This window comes from Colias croceus, chromosome 25, assembly GCF_905220415.1.
Source record: "Colias croceus chromosome 25, ilColCroc2.1".
Classification (NCBI taxonomy): domain Eukaryota; kingdom Metazoa; phylum Arthropoda; class Insecta; order Lepidoptera; family Pieridae; genus Colias; species Colias croceus.
This window is the reverse complement of record NC_059561.1, coordinates 6,407,224-6,424,684: the sequence shown is the minus strand read 5'-3', so window position 1 is coordinate 6,424,684 and position 17,461 is coordinate 6,407,224. Positions and strand designations below refer to the sequence as shown.

General features: G+C 31.5%; 1 protein-coding gene across 3 annotated transcripts in view; it reads left to right on the top strand.

The window, feature by feature from the left end:
• The window catches only part of LOC123703172, a 37,373-nt gene that overhangs the window by 10,098 nt on the left and 9,814 nt on the right, over positions 1–17,461 (top strand). For 2 of the 3 annotated variants that reach the window (XM_045651084.1, XM_045651085.1), the window contains exon 2: positions 16,648–16,731. In XM_045651084.1, the coding sequence (XP_045507040.1) occupies positions 16,700–16,731 (32 nt within the window). In that variant the 5' untranslated portion in view covers positions 16,648–16,699. Of the gene's footprint in view, positions 1–2,340; positions 2,490–16,647; positions 16,732–17,461 lie in introns of those variants that run through there. The other variant, XM_045651083.1, reaches the window with a different exon arrangement.

Genomic DNA, 17,461 nt, shown 5'->3' with positions numbered 1-17,461 from the left:
GACCAACGCTTAGTATTGCAATTTACTCAATAGTTTTAAGTATCTTTACTTTGTATGTTCACAATTATGTTCATACATTATGTATATTTTTGGTTCTTTATAATATTCCTTTTTAAGCCACGTGTTTGTTTTTTGAATTAAATTATCATTTCTATAGACAAGTACATTATTAACAAATAACACAGTAAGTACTCAGTAGTTAGGTAATACATGTAAGTATTATAATAATTGATACTGATATTTTTTTCTTAAATAATTTTAATGAGACCATAACCCAATTTTGATACGGTCTACTATTCAGAACGCTTTTTAGTTTTTATTTACTATTGTGTTAGTAATTAGGTACCTACTCAAAGTATCAATATTGTATAAATATGTACAGATAAAAAGTTTCTTAGTAATTGTTACTCATATAGTGATATTACAATAATTTATATTTACTTTCTTACTATTATTTGGATATGAGATAAAAACCTCAAATTGGATTTATTTACATTATTGTCTCATACATTAACTATTTATTTTATATAGGTACTGTATATTATAGCTATTATTTATTATGCCTGTTTTTTTTCTATGAGGTCATTCACTGTATTTAAATTGCCTACTTTATACGGAGGCTTAATTTAAATTTTTATACGTCATCATTTCACGAAACTAATTTTGAATGTATAAGTGTATGTTACAAGTAAGAGGAGATGGGCGTAATAAATAATAATAAAATAAATATCAGAAATGTAATTATGGGAAAGGAAAATAAATAATAATTAATATAGGTAGTGCACTAGCTTACCGCCCGCGGCTTCGCCCGCTTTTTCTAAAGTATAATAAATTATATACTAAAACTAAAACCTTCCTCTTGAATCACTCTATCTGTTAAAAAAACCGCATCAAAATCCGTTGCGTAGTGACGGAGAAAGCGACTTTGTTTGTAGGTGTGTCAATTAACGCCCTCTTTTAAATAACGCCCGAACTTCAAAAAACCCACTTATATTCAATAGACTCGCATCGTACCTCACGCACAAATGAATTGCACCAATAGGAACGCGCCTAGCGCGGTTGCGTAAGTCTGGAGTCTCCATCTTTGCCAGTAGCAGCTTTCGTTTCAAGAGCGTTAGACGTGCACTGGCTGTTATAAAAATTTCTTCTAACGAAACTATAAGTTTTCAGTTGTTTTTGAGTTATTTCTTGGATTATTTTATACTTTGGCAGTAATATACATAACCACACTTCATATTCTGTAAATATTTTCAAAATGATTTACTTAATTACTTCAAAATTAAAAAAAATGTCAATAACGCCCAGTCGCGTAATAACGCCCAGTAAACGGACCTTGGGGCGTTAAATTAGTTTTTTTGTTTGTTTAAAGTATGGTAGAAGATTACTAATATTAACGTTGATTAGTTAAACTAAAATAAAAAAGTATAAAATCGTTACAACTTGAAGAAACAAGTCACTTTATGTGAGTTACGAATTTTATAGTTTTAATACTAAATTTTCTTTCTTGAGCTTCTTTTATTTTTAATAAAGAAATTTTATAACGTATAATAATTTTATATTTTACTTAGCAGAAATTCTATAAGAACGTATTTTAGGCATACACAATTTTCTTTCATAAACGGGCGCTATTTAACACAGTATTTCTATAAACGCCCAAGAAAAGGTTTTTAAAAAGATGTCTTTATGTCATGAAACATAAATAGTTTCACGTTTTAATTGGTATTTTTCGGTTTAGAAAGAAATATCAAACCTACTCGTCGTCTGTTTATGCGCTTTAAAGTAGTTTTAATAAATAAAAAATTAGATTTTTGTTAGGCGGGCGTTAATTACCTCTTCTACCTTATGTAGTGATGATAATAATTATGACGTAGTGATACATAATGATACGATCAACTTCATATTACCTACCTACTCAATGAGTTACAAATGTGAAAGTAACTATGGTTCATTGACTTTTGGAATGTACTTGCTGACTTTTTATACGCTTTCTGAACGGTATCTTAGGTACATTACTAATTACATAAATTAAAATGAGGCAGAATAAAATTAATAGTTTTTGCAATAGAATTTTCAAAATAGGTAGGTCTTATTCGTTTAAATATTGGTGATGAAAAAAGAGCAATTGTGTTCATGCAGTGGTAAAAATTGTGATTTGCAAACATACGAATGTCATGAAAAAAATTCTTGCCTTCGAAGTTATAGTAAAGATTTAGTAGGTCTGTTAATACAAACTCATAATATAAATCGCTTCCCCCTATCAATTGTGCTACTTCAAGCGATTCTCCAATGATTCACGTCACGTCACGACTCACGACCACAAAACTGTCAGTTTCACTACAGACACCGTACTACACAGACGCTGGTAACGGTACCGATAACGTTATTAATACGAATAACGATATTTTCCGGAATTTAGTTATGTGATAGTGAAAGTGAAAATTGTGCATAATATACTTGTTTTTGGTTTCATGTGAAATGTAAAGAGTTCGGTAAGTTATTTGATTAAGTTGGTAATAAGTTAAGTCTAAGTTTTAATTTTTATAAGTATCTAAGGTTTAATTTTAAGTGTCTCTTGATTTTGAAATTCTTATGTTAATCTCTCATCTTAAACTCTAAACGTGTAACGAAAGTAAAATAAAATTAAAAATATATATTACTTTTAGAGAAAAGACCCAAATAAAATAAGTACCTACCTACCTACCTACTACATAATTTGTTTATAGTGTCTAGGTAGGTACCGAAATAGTTAATACCTACTTATAATAGGTAGGTAACTAATACAGATTTGAGTGTTCCATCACGACATATTTTTTGCAGTATTATCAAATGCATAATATACCTACTGACCTAAATATGTTTGTACAAAGTTATAATAATAAATAACTTAATATATTATCGCTACAATTTAGGTAGTTAGGTAATCATAAGAGTTTAATCTACCCCGCAAATGTTATCTAATTTCCTATACCTATCATAATTATTACTTCAGCTGAATAGTAGATATCGATATAATTTATTTTGCTAAACTAATACCTAGCTAGGTACACAAGATTTAGTAACTACCTACCTAAGCATAGCATAAACAATTATTTTTAACCGACTTCAAAAAAAAGGAGGAGGTTATCAATTCGGCCGGTATATTTTTTTTTTTTATGTAATATGTACACCGATTACTCCGAGGTTTCTGAACCGATTTACGTGATTCTTTTTTTGTTCGATGCGGGATGGTGTCGAATTGGTCCCATAAAAATTTTATTCGGATAGGCCCAGTAGTTTTTAATTTATGAGCATTTTTGTCTGTAGGTATTTGTAAATTTTGCAAGTGCAAGTTTGAAGTCGGTTGTTTTTAACGAAGTTATCACTTGTTTTAAATAAAAAAATCAAAGAAACTAGGTACCTAACTACCTACTGAATAAATTAATAGATAACTTTCTTTAATTTCTAAGTATTTTTTCGTGAATTACTTAGTTACTTACGTAAGTTAAGTATCATTCATTTATTTATTTATTCGAAAACTACACAGCTTACAGTTTGACTTAATCTACTTAAATCTATGATACAATACGCCAATTACGAGTTTTACAATTATTATCAATTATATTATGTATATCAATCATAACAATATAATAAAAACTGAATTCCTACCCTAACTATTTATAGTACCTATTATTTTATCTGTGCTACCTAATATCTAACCCTTCACAATAATAATTGTTCCCCCTTCCGACACTGGCCTTCCATTTTTCCTGATAAATCTACCTATCAACTTTATGCTACAATTATTTAAGATAACAGTCATCGAACTAACTATAGTCATACTTCCGGATTTATAATATGAGAAGGGTTAGTCACAAGGTGTCAAGATATTTTTTTTTAGTTGTAACTTGTAAGGCTCCAAGACATGGAGGATCTGAAGGAAAATTTATTTCATTCTTCGAAGTGGACTTACAAGAAATAGTATTAAAATCTTAATAATCTATATGAAATAGGTAAGGGAAATAAATTCTGCTTTAATTTTAACGTTAAGTATTATATACTTTCACATTATGCTTAAACTCGAATTATGTAGAAAGTTTTTGTTAAAATCGTAAGCGAGAATTATTATCTATCACTTTTTGCGATGATCCATTTAACAGGTACAAGATATTGATAAAACTAAATATTAAAATTGATAACTAGTTCTATTGTTGCCATCGCGATTGGAACATTTTAATCCACATGCACTTTCTTATGAAATTCGTAATAACTCAGCCCCCGGAATCACAGACACAATAGAAAATCTATTGTGTCGTGATCGGATCGGGCCGCTCGGGGCTTAATATCTAAAAATGTAATGTAATCCTGTCAGATACAAGGCATTTGACTTATTGTTATTTTCTAAATAATCTGTTGTCTCAAAATAAAGAGCGATCAAGATTCAATTTCTTACAAATGTTGTGGTAAACTTAATTATAGTCTGTAAAAATATGTTAACTGCATACAAAACAATAATTAGGTATTGCTAATGGTACCTATTTCATCGTCCTTTACCTCACAGATAAGTCAGACTAGGATATTTATTTATAAATAATAATATAATAAGGAAATTTTCAAACAATAGGCGTTAGTATGTTATGTACACATAAGACAGCATATTCTAAGTACTACATTTGAAGGGATTTAGGTCTAAATAGCTTGTAAACAAATTAATAATATTTGGTAGATAGTGAACTACTTAAATTTATTTATGGAAAAGTTTGAAGGGCCTTTTTCATAACTGGCTACTAGGTTTTGGAAACTCAAATATTTTCAATTTATCTAGCGTATATGCTAAATTTAATATATCCAGAAGTTATGCAACTGGTCATAAGTTATACAAGTATCTAGCCTATAACATGGTCTAATCGTTCGCCTTTAATTAAAGCGTAACCAAACACTAGGTACCTATGCCAAGTTTTAAAAATGATAACGTCCGCGTCGTGTTGAAATTAAAATCTGTCATGCTAAGTTTATAAAGAACGACTTTTTTATTACCAGTACAAGAAAATAAGTGTTATAAATAAATAAAAAAGTGACATTAATAAGCTACCTACCTACTTTTCCAATTCAAATAAAGTTTATAATTTTATTTTCTTCACCGTTATCTTCAGTGATATTTCAATTATTTTTTTAACAAAAAACTGCCTTCAAATGTTTAGAACTGGTCAAAATATCGGAATTCACTAACTTTCAAATAAATAAATAATCATTAAAATCGGTTCTCCCAGTCGAAAATTTTTAGCTGAGAACCTCCTTTTTAGAAGTCGGTTAAAAAGCCATAATACGCATTTACTACGGTTTGTGACATAACACACGTCCAACCTTTTGAATCTAGTCAAGCCGGTTTTCATCAGGATGTTTTCATTCACTAATTGGATGATATAAAAAATAATATTCGATCATCTTCGTATTATAAAACATGACAAGAAGTTTGTTAACATTAATAAATTTATTAGTCGAACAATCATCGAGTTTTTACTAGAAAAAATATCTTCACAGTAAAAAGAATATCCGACGCCGGTCTTTGTGTCTGTATGATTAGATCTTCAAAATTAAGTAACAGATTTCGATACATAGAGTGATTCTCGATGAAGGTTTTAATTTATAACTAACTAGCTTTCCGCCTGCGGCTTCGCCCGTGTTTTCAAAGAAAAAGTATAGTTCCCGTTCCCGTAGGATTTCCGGGATAAAACCTAGCCTATGTTACTCGTGGATAATATAGCTTTCGAATGGTGAAAGAATTTTTAAAATCGGTCCAGTAGTTTATGAGCCTATTCATTACAATCAAACAAACAAACAAATTATTCCTCTTTATAATATTAGTGTAGATTATTAGGTTAATTATAGAATACGTAGGGGAAGCCGCGGGCGAAAAGATTATTTATATAGGTAGTAATTAGTATACTATATTAGTTATATAGATTTATATAGTTTTCTAGTTAGGAAAATCTTATTTCTACAGATTATAATGATTATTTTTCCGACCCAAATATCGACCAATAGAATTGCACCATTCGACGTCACGTGGTACAACCTATATACTGATAATTTTTTGAAAATTTTCTCTGGTCGTTGACGTCAAACTGACAGGTTTAATTCAATTGTGAAATTATTGGCCGCCATTTGGGACGGAAAAATAATCTCCCGAATACCACACGAGCTTCAAAATTATCTGGCATTTCCCTCAAGGTTCCCTGCAAACAAATAAAGTCGTCAAGTTTTTCAGGAAAAATCACTCGCGCTTCGCGCTCGTGATTTTTTAGCCTTGACTAAAAACTTGACTCCTTCATTTGTTTGCAACGAACCTATCGGAAAATACCCGATAATTTTGAAGCTCTTGTGGTATTATAAGTGAATATTTACTTCATTACTCAATCGTTCTATTTCTACAGTATCGAGTTCTCGAGCACTTGCTTACAACACATCCTCTCAGCACGAGCCAGGAATTTTAAACATTTTATAAGTTGTTACTTCATGATGTTGATATTGAAGTACTTATTTTTGAAGTGAAACTCATTTTGGCGCGTTGAGAGTAAAACTTCAAGGTCATGGCAATACCGTCACGTCATCAAGTAAGGCGACGACTTGGTACCTATGAATCTTGCCAAAGAAGTTTCACTTCTGACACGTGTGCTCGGCACGCACGCTTTTTATTTCATCATTGTTCGCAACGCAACTGTTCAAAAGGTAAAAGTGTATTTGGCAAAATACAGATGCAATTTTACGTTGGTTTTTGTTGAATTGTAAAAAGTTTGGATGTGATTTGGAAGTTTTGTTCGGCAAATTAATTCTTAGTAAGAGCCTGCAACCATAAGTCAGTATCTAATTATATCAATCATTATTTTTTGTTGCTTTTTGTTTAATTTTTGTAACTAGGTGTTTTTTTGCAAATAAACTACATACCTATTTTGTTTTAGAACGTTGTATTTATATGAATGCTTTTAAGGAACAAGGTTAAAATGTTCAATTGTTTATTATTCAATAATTATTCTAGGTAACTTGTTCATTCAAACTTGGCGCAATGAGATATATAAGTCTTTAGGAATACATTTGCATCATTTCATTAACTTCTACAAAATTGGCGAACTCATAAATATTAACAACCATAAAATATTCAGTCAAGAAAACTTATACCCCATTAAAGAATACCTCAAAGTTATTGATTACAATTCAGACAATATTTTAAAGGCGTTTAAAAATTCGTCATGGTTCAATTAATTTTATGGTAATGTTGATATCGATATTGTAAAATGTCAAGAGGGTTCAAGCACACCTTAATACTTCATACATCTTCCGTATACATTAAAGATTACCTTTTTTTATAGTGGGGAAATCTTCCAAAGATACCCACGGCCCCCGGGGAAGGAGCCGTGGGTTATGTCGGATTCTTACCGACTAAAACCCCACTGTGTTCCGTCGAGCCGCTTTAATGAGGGGGGCCGCGGGTATTTGTTAGAATTCTTCCGCGACACATTAACCTACGTAAACGAGATGGAAATCAAAACTTTATAAAAATAAAACTTTTTTAGCAAACTATTATAGTTAGCTCTTTATTAAAATCATAATTAAAATAAACAATAAAAATAACTGCGTTAAAAACAACCGACTTCAAAAACGGAAAAGTAAGAAATAAAAAAGATTTGATATTATTAATTACTACATATTATTTTTATGTGCTATTTACTAAAAAGGTTTGATGTCGGTGCATGGGCTTAATACTAAGTGCTTAGTGTTTGGCACCGACTTCAAACCTATTTAATAAATAGCACATAAAAATAATATGTAGTAATTAATAATATCAAATCTTTTTTATTTCTTACTTTTCCGTTTTTGAAGTCGGTTGTTTTTAACGCAGTTATTTTTATTTAATACTTTTTAGTGTATTTTTCAACACGAATCAAACGAGCCCAAACTCGATAAAGTTGAGTCAATATATTACTGAGTTCCTATGGCCACCTTCCGATTCCATCATCAGATCAGCTCCATGTCATGATAATGTTTCATCGCTATCCAATTTACATTCGTATACAAAATTTCATCTCAATTGGTTACCGGGAAGTGAATCAAAGTTACTTGCTACATTGAAATTAAGTCATCGAGTACAGACAAAAATGCTCATAAAATAAAAACTACTAGGCCTAGCCGAATAAAATTTTTATGGGACCAATTCGACACCATCCCGCATCGAACAAAAAAAGAATCACGTAAATCGGTTCAGAAACCTCGGAGTAATCGGTGTACATACATAAAAAAAAAAAAAAAAAAAAAAAAAATATACCGGCCGAATTGATAACCTCCTCCTTTTTTTTGAAGTCGGTTAAAAATAAAAGCACAGGCAAAATTTATTTTTATTGAACTCATTTTGAAAATTATTATCATTGTATTCTAATAAATAATGTATTGAGTACCTACACCAAGATATAAATATACAACGGCAGTAGGTACGTACTTACAGAAAACTTTCAAAGAATGTATGTAACGGGCGGCCTTATGGTTAATAAGCGATATCTTCCAAACAAAATGGGAGTCACTACAAACAGAATGATAATAATTATTATTTATTATGTATGAATGTATTCCCAGTAATTATTGTTACTAACGCTTATGCGTATGTGGTTTGTGGTTAATCATAAATTTTATGATTAATTGGTAATTAACCATTGTCACGATATTTTGACCCTGAGGTTTAGCTTGAGGATAAATCTCAGGTAATAGAAAATGCCTTTTTTATTATTATTTTCTGACTTTAAGTCCATTTTTCTTAAAGTTAATGTGAAATAATTTTTCATAATTATTAATTAGTCTACTGATATCTCATATTATTATTTTAAATCGCTATTTTTTCAGCTATCTTTGTAGTTCAGTTATATTTTCATAGATATTATAGCAGTGTGATGTTCAATATATTACAATAATTTAAATTACTATCTTCTATTTCTAAAAATTAAACCAAACGAACCACCGACCATACAAGTTCTATATACCTAATGCTTTCAGGGCTGACAACACGTAGTTAAATAAGTAATTTAAAACACCATTATATTTTTAATTAAAAAATTTCGCCCTTCCAGAACCTTCTACAATATAATTCTAATATGTAGGCCAAAGTAAAGGTCGAACTTAACACACAATAGAATAATCTCTTTTATAATTTACCTTTAGAAATTGGTACTTAATTGAGATAAAGAATGAGTCTTTTTGTTTGTCACAATTTTTGAAAACGGTTATTTCTTTAAGTCTAAATTACTGTTATGTCATTTTTAAAAGAATTTTAGGGTACTGCGTTGTCTATTATTAATCTTCTTCTTAATATATATAAATCTCGTGTCACAATGTTTGTCCTCAATGGACTCCTAAACCACTTAATCGATTATAATAAAATTCGCACACCATGTGCAGTTCGATCCAACTTGAGAGATAAGATAGTTTAAACATGTAGGTACCACGGGCGAAGCCGGGGCGAACCACTAGTATAGACATATATATTTATATATTATAAATCAAGTTTCAAATTGGAAATTTTTTTTGCAGCTCTGGACAAGAGTAAAAGAAAAATACATTATTATCTACAAACTAACTAACTAACAATAGCTATGATACAAAAATCGCAAATCACGCAATTTAAGCTATAAATAAAATCGTATTCATTAAACTCAATCATAATAAATAAATATATAGTAAATAATATTATAATAGATTTTTTCGGCCCAAGCTGTAAAACATATAAGCATCTGCCATATTTTTTACATTAGGTAGAAAATGTTACTTTAAATTGAAATAAAAATGAAAAAATTATTTTTGTACAAAATTATTACGAGTTCTGAATTCTTCCAATAAACAAAATTAAGGAAGGAATTACATAGGTAGTACAAACTTTATAGAATACGTATAGAAAAACTCTTCTGCTTATAACAATAACAATAAAGTTTTTTTTTTTTTTTTAACCATTTATTGAACAGCAAAAAACAAACATGGAAGATATACAGTAAAGCATCACATAAATCAGTACGATTTGATCGTGATGCATATTCATTCATACGTCAATTATGTAATATGTATAAACACTGTTTCATTACTTTTATAATTAAATGCTACAAAACACATTAAGATGGCAAGTGAACTACATGACAGAAAATAAATGACATACAAGAGGGTATTATCGAAAAAAATAATTTACTATCACCTACTGTGCTGGCCGATTCTTTATAAGCGTGATATATAGTGTGATTTTATTTTTCGGTTTACATTATTATGGTTTATTTGATTTTTAATATTGTTGTCTAATTTATTTATTAAACGGGGAATTATGTATGAACATGTTCTTTCGCCATAGCGGTTTTTTGCTCCAGTAATACGTAATTTATTTTGTGTTACTTTTCGTGTGCCAAGGTTGTGAGATGTTACATTTTTAGTTAATTCTGTATTAAAAAATTGTTCTTTTAGGAGGTGTACTTCTACTTTTTCAGAGATAGGTAAAACATTGCAATGCTTAAAAAGTTTGTTAGCATCGTTTTCGTATTTCTTTTTTATTCTTGTGGGGACTATTTGTTTTAGGATACGAATTTGAAGGTTGAGTATGTTCTGTAAATAGGTTTTATATGTTCTGCCATAGCTACTGAGGCCGTACGATATAATCGAATCGACTAGTGTGTTGTACAGTAGTAACTTTACCTTGTATGTAAGTCTGTTCCCTATTGCATATATTTTAGCTGCGAATGCGCGGAGTTTGTCACATACGGCTTCAATTTGTTTGCCCCAGTTGAAATTATGGTCTATAATTAGTCCCAAATATTTGTATTGATTCACCAGTTCAATCTCACTACAGTTAGTGCACGATAGTGAGCATTGGTTATGCAAGCATGAGTGACAATGGCAGATAAGCTGCGGCAAGGCAACATATTTCATGTATGGAGACTTTATGTGCAATAATTTTGTTTTACTTGCATTAATGATTAATCCCGCATTATGACACCACTTAGATATGTTGTTAAAGTCGTTTTGAAGAAATTTCAGGGCTAGATTTACATTTTCATGATTTATAAGTATACAGGTATCATCTGCGTATTGAAAGATTTTACAATGACTCAGATGATCACTCATATTGTTAACATACGTCAAAAAGTGCAACGGTCCCATCACCGATCCCTGAGCTGTGCCCACTTCAACGTTGCTCATATGGCTGACACTGTTTTCGATTTTGACGCAAGATTTCCGTCCATGTAGATAGTTCCTACACCACTTCAAGAGATTGCCCCTTATTCCACATTGGTCGAGTTGATCAACGAGTTTGCGATGGTCTAGCGTATCAAAAGCACGCGAGAAGTCTATAAAAAGGGCGAGTACATGCTTCTTATCGTTGAGGTAAGAGTTAACCTCGTCTGTGAAGTTTGATAGAAGTGCCGTGGTACTCTTGCCGGATTGAAAACCATACTGATGCGGAGATAGAATTTCGTTTTTCTTTAGAAAATCGTGAATTTGGTTACTTATTGCTTTTTCTACAATCTTATTAATGCAGGAAAGTAAGGTAATCGGACGATAGTTTTGGCAATTATTTTTTTCACCCTTTTTGAATATCGGTCTTATGCAGCCAATCTTCAGTGCATCAGGGTATTTACCAGTCTTGACTGAGGTATTTATAAGATTTACTAATCCGACAGATATTTTATCGCCTATATTTTTAATATCGATTGCTCTTATTTTATCCATGCCTGGAGCCTTATTATTATTTAGATTTTTAATTATATGTTATACTTTTTTGCAGGTTGTTGGCTGAAATCGCATACTGACCTCCACCGGCTTACTGATTTTCTTAAGAGCTAAGTCAATTGTGCAATTTGGCAATATTTTTTTAATAGAATTTTTAAATTCGACTGCAAATTTTTCCGCTATTTCCTTACAGTTTAAAGGAGTGAAAAAACGTGTAATTTGTGTATCGATGGATCGGGTTTTGTTACCGCAGATACTATTAATAACTTGCCATAACTTCCTAGGATTGCCATTATTTTCCTTGATTTTGTTACTGTAAAACTTATTTCGGGCATTTTCAAGAGCTTTGTTGGCCTTGTTACGAGTTTTATTATATATTAATCTAAGCTGAGCGTTTGATTCATCCTGTCTCCATTCCTGAAAAAGTTTATCTCTTTTTTCACATAATTTTATTAAATTAATATTTATCCATGGTTCTCGGTAAATGTGTTTTCGTGGTATTATTTTTGTTAATGTTGACTTTTTATAGGCTTTATTTAATTGTTCTGTTATATATTGAAATATATTATTGGAATTATTCATTGTATTTGTTGGTGAGAAGTCGATCGCATTTAATTCTTTGCTTAATATATTATAATCCACCACGTGCTTAGTTTTATTTGGTGGAGCACGCTGTATATGACGTGCTGTGTGTGTTGTGTCGATGCAAGCGAATACGACGACGCGGTGATCGGCAAGCACAGTATCAATAGCAGCTGTGTATGGGTCAGATGTGTAAGTTCGAATAAAAATGTGGTCGATACATGACTTTGTTATTAATTTTTGTCTCTTTTCAATACGCGTATAATCTGATATTCCACACATCAACCCATACCCAGCTAGCAAATTTACATAGCAGCTTTTTTGCGTTGTTGTGGTTTTTAAATCTATATTCATGTCTCCTAGTAACAACAGTGAATTAGTAGAACCTGTATTGCTTAAATCGGTCAACAGATTGTTTAATTCTGTGATGAATAACGTTTTACTTTGTGACGGCGGTCTATACAGTGCACACAAGGAAAAGCACTGCCCATTGTTTTTTAATTTACCGCATATATTTTCAAAAGAGTTATATTTACAATCGAAACGTGTGAATTTTAAATTATTTTTTACATATAATATTATTCCACCGCCCTTTTTGTTTTTTCTAAGCTGTGTGTGCATTGTATATCCCGGTACGCTAAATAAATGACATAAATCCTCGCAAATGTTAGCTTCCGTAACCACAACAATGTCGAGGGCATGTTTTGTACATGAGATGATTTGCAGTAGCTTAGGAAAGTTTTTAAGCATGGAACGGATGTTTACATGTATGCAAAGCAATTGTAATTTGCCGGAAGGTAAGTTTTTAAGGTAATCATTTAAATCTGTACAGTTAAACAATTCAGTTACCTCTTTAATATAGCGTGATTTATCAAGATGAGAATAGAACATTTTTGTACACATACTGTTAGAAATAGAATAGCTTCATAATTTAAATCATTATTAGTTTATATCATTCAGCAACTTGTCGATATCATTTACACATCTAATGACAGAAACTTTACAGTTATCAGACTTACATGCCAGGACACGTCCTTCTTTGCACCAGATATATTTATAGGATTCGCGTAGACGTTGCTTAGCATTAAATAATATAGTTTTGGTCTGGAGGGTTAAAGCTTCTCGGAAGTAGATAGGGTTCTCGGGATTATCGGTTTCACCACGGATATTTAGGTCACTCACTTTTAACTTTGAATCCCTTCCTGCCGAAATCCACGTATCACGATCATTTTGGGATTTTAATTCTACTAGAATGACACTCGGCCGCTGTTGACGACTGGGGAGCCTACGGATTGCTTTGATGCAATCCTTATTTGCTTTAATTTTATCTCCTATGTTTTCTATAAGATTCTTGTCAGAATATTCACGACAGCTGGGTACTCCAGATATTTCCAACGAGTTACACAATTTGTTTTGGTCCATCTCATTTAGACGTTGTTCCATGGCCTTGACTCTTAGTTCAAGTCCTTTATTTTGATTCGTCAGATATTCGTTCTTCTTTTCCAAGGCTTTGATTTTATTCGCATTTTCGGTAAGCTTTTCTACGGTATCAGATAGTTCATCGGATATAAATGTAAGCGTGTGTTGAAGGGGCTCCATTTCTTTCTTAAGAAGTTTCTCCATTTGAGCACTTATATCGTGTATCAGCTTCTTCATATCGACCGCAACGTTTCCAGAGCTACTTTGAATGTCCGAAGTGGCTAGAGCATTTTGGTTGTCATCTTCTTCGCATGGAACAAAGAATGAAGATCGTCGTGGTGTGTGATTTTGGCATTCATCACAGCTCCATTCCAGCCCCGCCGTTGCACGAAGAGCTTGTATTTGTTTATTTGTAAGGTTAGCACATTCAGTTTGGGCATGAACTGTTTTTTCACACCTGCTACACTCTAAACCCGGCGACTTTCGTGTTATAATTTTATTGCACTTGAAGCACTTTTTGAAGACCATCTTAATGAGGGTATTTTAATAACGAAACGCACTTGTGTTCGAATCAACGGTTTGACGTAGAATGAAAGTACCTACCTAGATAATAAATTATTGTTCCTACATTGAACTTACTCAATCTGATTACAATGCTTAGGAAGTATCTTGTTAATAAGGAACTTAACATACTATTAGATGTAGGTCAATTCGAATTTACATACAATTGGATGTATGGACGTAGGAAGAATTTAAAATCGTATTATGTATTTCGGCCAGTTTGCCTTCATGTTAGTTTGAGATCGTCCTTTGGGATAATGTGTATTGATATTAATAAATTATTATGATAAAATGATATGAGAATTTTTGAAAAAAACATCCTAACTCCTAGTGTTTTTCAGTTAGGCCTTAGGAAAATAATAGGCGTTGTTTATTCCCAGTAGATCAATAATTTGAACGAATGAATAAATGTATAGGTACTGCCTAACAATTATAACCATTTTGTATCGAATAAGTAGTTTTTGATTAGTTCTATTTTGACATGAAACTGATTTCTAGCCTTTTGATGGTAGATATATATAAATACGTAGTCTATATTATACAGTAGTGTTTTCACTAAATTTGTCGTAAAATAATGTTGATGTTTCACATATTATGACGGCTACCATTTATTACATAACCTATAGTATAGGTATCCCTAGTTTCAAGGAACATACATACAAATCAACATACGCGATACGATTTTGTTTTTATGTACCTATTGCCGATGAATATAAAGACAGAAATGTATGAATGTAACAATTGTCAATTGTTCTCGTTTTATTGTGAACAACGTCGTGACTGTAATATTGTACAAAATGTCATATAGGTACTAGTCTACGAGTATCCTTGACGACAATTACTTGTAATAGGTATTTTCATGATGAAACGGTCAGTCTTCATGTAAGTTAAGACTGTTAATATGTATTGTCAATATTCGACTGTATTCCTATGTGGTTTAGATACCTTTTGTTGCTGATATTGCTATGAATTAACCCTTAGCTGGTATCGGGGGTCAAAAATCACCCCAGTGCAACGAAATTTTGGTCATAACTTTTTAGTGTTATAACTTACACTCTTGTTGATCTAGCTAATCTCATAACATCTCGGGCGTGAGACGGACGACATACAAGTGTTACTTTTCTGTTACAAGGAGCCGAGGTACGTACACTGCTGGGGTCAAAAATCACCCCCGATACCATTTGTGTAAGTTTTTCTGAATTTATTCTAAAATTATTTTCTTTATTTTTTGAGTTATAAACGATCATTACGGAGAGTTTTTTGACTGACGATCAAATAGCTGAATTATTAGATGACGAAAAAGAAGAAAATGAACCGGAAGCCTTCAACAGACCAGCTGCTTCTGTAAGTGATGATGAACAAATAAGTGATTGTGAGGAAGCAGAGATAGCTACTTGTTCTGAAGAGAGTGTATTAGAAGCTGACTCCTCAACTTCAAGTTCTGATAGTAGCAGCGAAGGAGATGATGATGAAGAAGAAGCAGCTAGTCATACCTCTGGCGAACAGCGATCATATGTTCTAAATGTTAGAAATTTTACTAAGAATTTTGTTACTGGTACATATGTTGTCATTTTTTTTGTTTTCTATATTTTTTGATAAAAGTTTATTTTTTTTTTATTTCGACTATATAAGAAAACTATAGTTAGAATATTTTTTATGTTAATTTTTAGTTTTTGTAGAATTTATGGATCTCAAAGTGAACATCACTAAAATTAAACCAAAAATAAGATATAATTTGATTTGAAAAATTAGTATGGTTAATTACTTTATAGAGCACTATATTGTCGTTAAATGCTTACTATACGAGTTACTTAATTAATAAAAGAGTATTAAAAAGTAAAAAACCTGTTTTTATAACAATTTTTTTTTAATTTTCTCATGGGGTCTTTTTTTACCCCCGATACCAGTTAAGTTGGCCAAGTTGAGCGATACCAGCTAAGGGTTAAGCCGGCAAATAATAACAGAAAAATACTAAAGTGCTGAAAAAAGTAAAACGCGAAGTATTCTTTCTTGCACATAAATGTTTTTTATCCTAGCGTGAAATTTATTAAAATAATCTATCTAGTATTTTGTTGTTATAATCACTTTTATTAACTTCACCTGTAGGCTGTATGTATTTACCTAAGTTTGTATATTGCGACTCTCTTACACTCAATTTCAAACCACTTTAAACGGACAGATTTTTCTTTGTATACTTATCAAGGATCTGTGACATTACAATAATTTAATCAGCGCATAAAAGTGAAGTCCCGTGTCCCCGTAGTGGGGTAAGATTCATTATGCATACATCTGTTTCATCTAACATTACCCACTACTGTTTAATAGTGCAAGTCAATTTTATTTTTATTTTTTAACTTCCAGATTGTTCCGAGCTCCGTCCTCGAAGACACACTAGCTATGTGAAGATGTAAACATGCTTCTCAATATTTGTAAATCCTGTCAGTAGTAAGTATTTGAAAATTTTGAAACTACTTACCATAATATGCATTAATTGTTATTGAAACCCATCGTAGGTCCGCCAAAAGCAAAGGGGGCGCGAAGTAAGGACTTAGAAAATTTTTGATCCAACGTCGACTAGTTTTTTTTTTTAAAAACCTAACCTAACCTAACCTAACCTAACGTAACTGTTGATTAGTTACCTACGTGTAATAATATTGGGTGAATATCTCGGCCATTTTTGATTTTAAAGAAAAGTTGTTCCTATAAAACATCTTTATATTTGCGTAATCTTTACGATAAAACAATAATAAATAGGTGTTATAATGACACCAACTCCATCCAAAAATTTCTAAGTACTGCGCCCCCTAGTACAACCCTAAAATTTTTTAATTTCATGTTTTCTATAGGGACATATTGATTGAAAATCTATTATGACTTGTAAATTGTCTATATTAGAGAAAGAATTAAACAATAGTAACTCACTATGATTGAAAAAACCTTAAAGAAAATGTGTAAAGCAACAGTTACCTCATAATACTTATCCTAAATAACAATACATAATATTCTAGCTGTGATTCTAGCACATTTTATCAACTAGGTACTTCAAATTTGAAACCAAGGTTACGCAAAATATCTTATAGAAACCCAAACATGGTTATCAGGTACTGTTGCATAGGAAATTATCACATTCGATCAAAAATGTCAAGATAAGTAATCTTGCAAATACTTTACATTA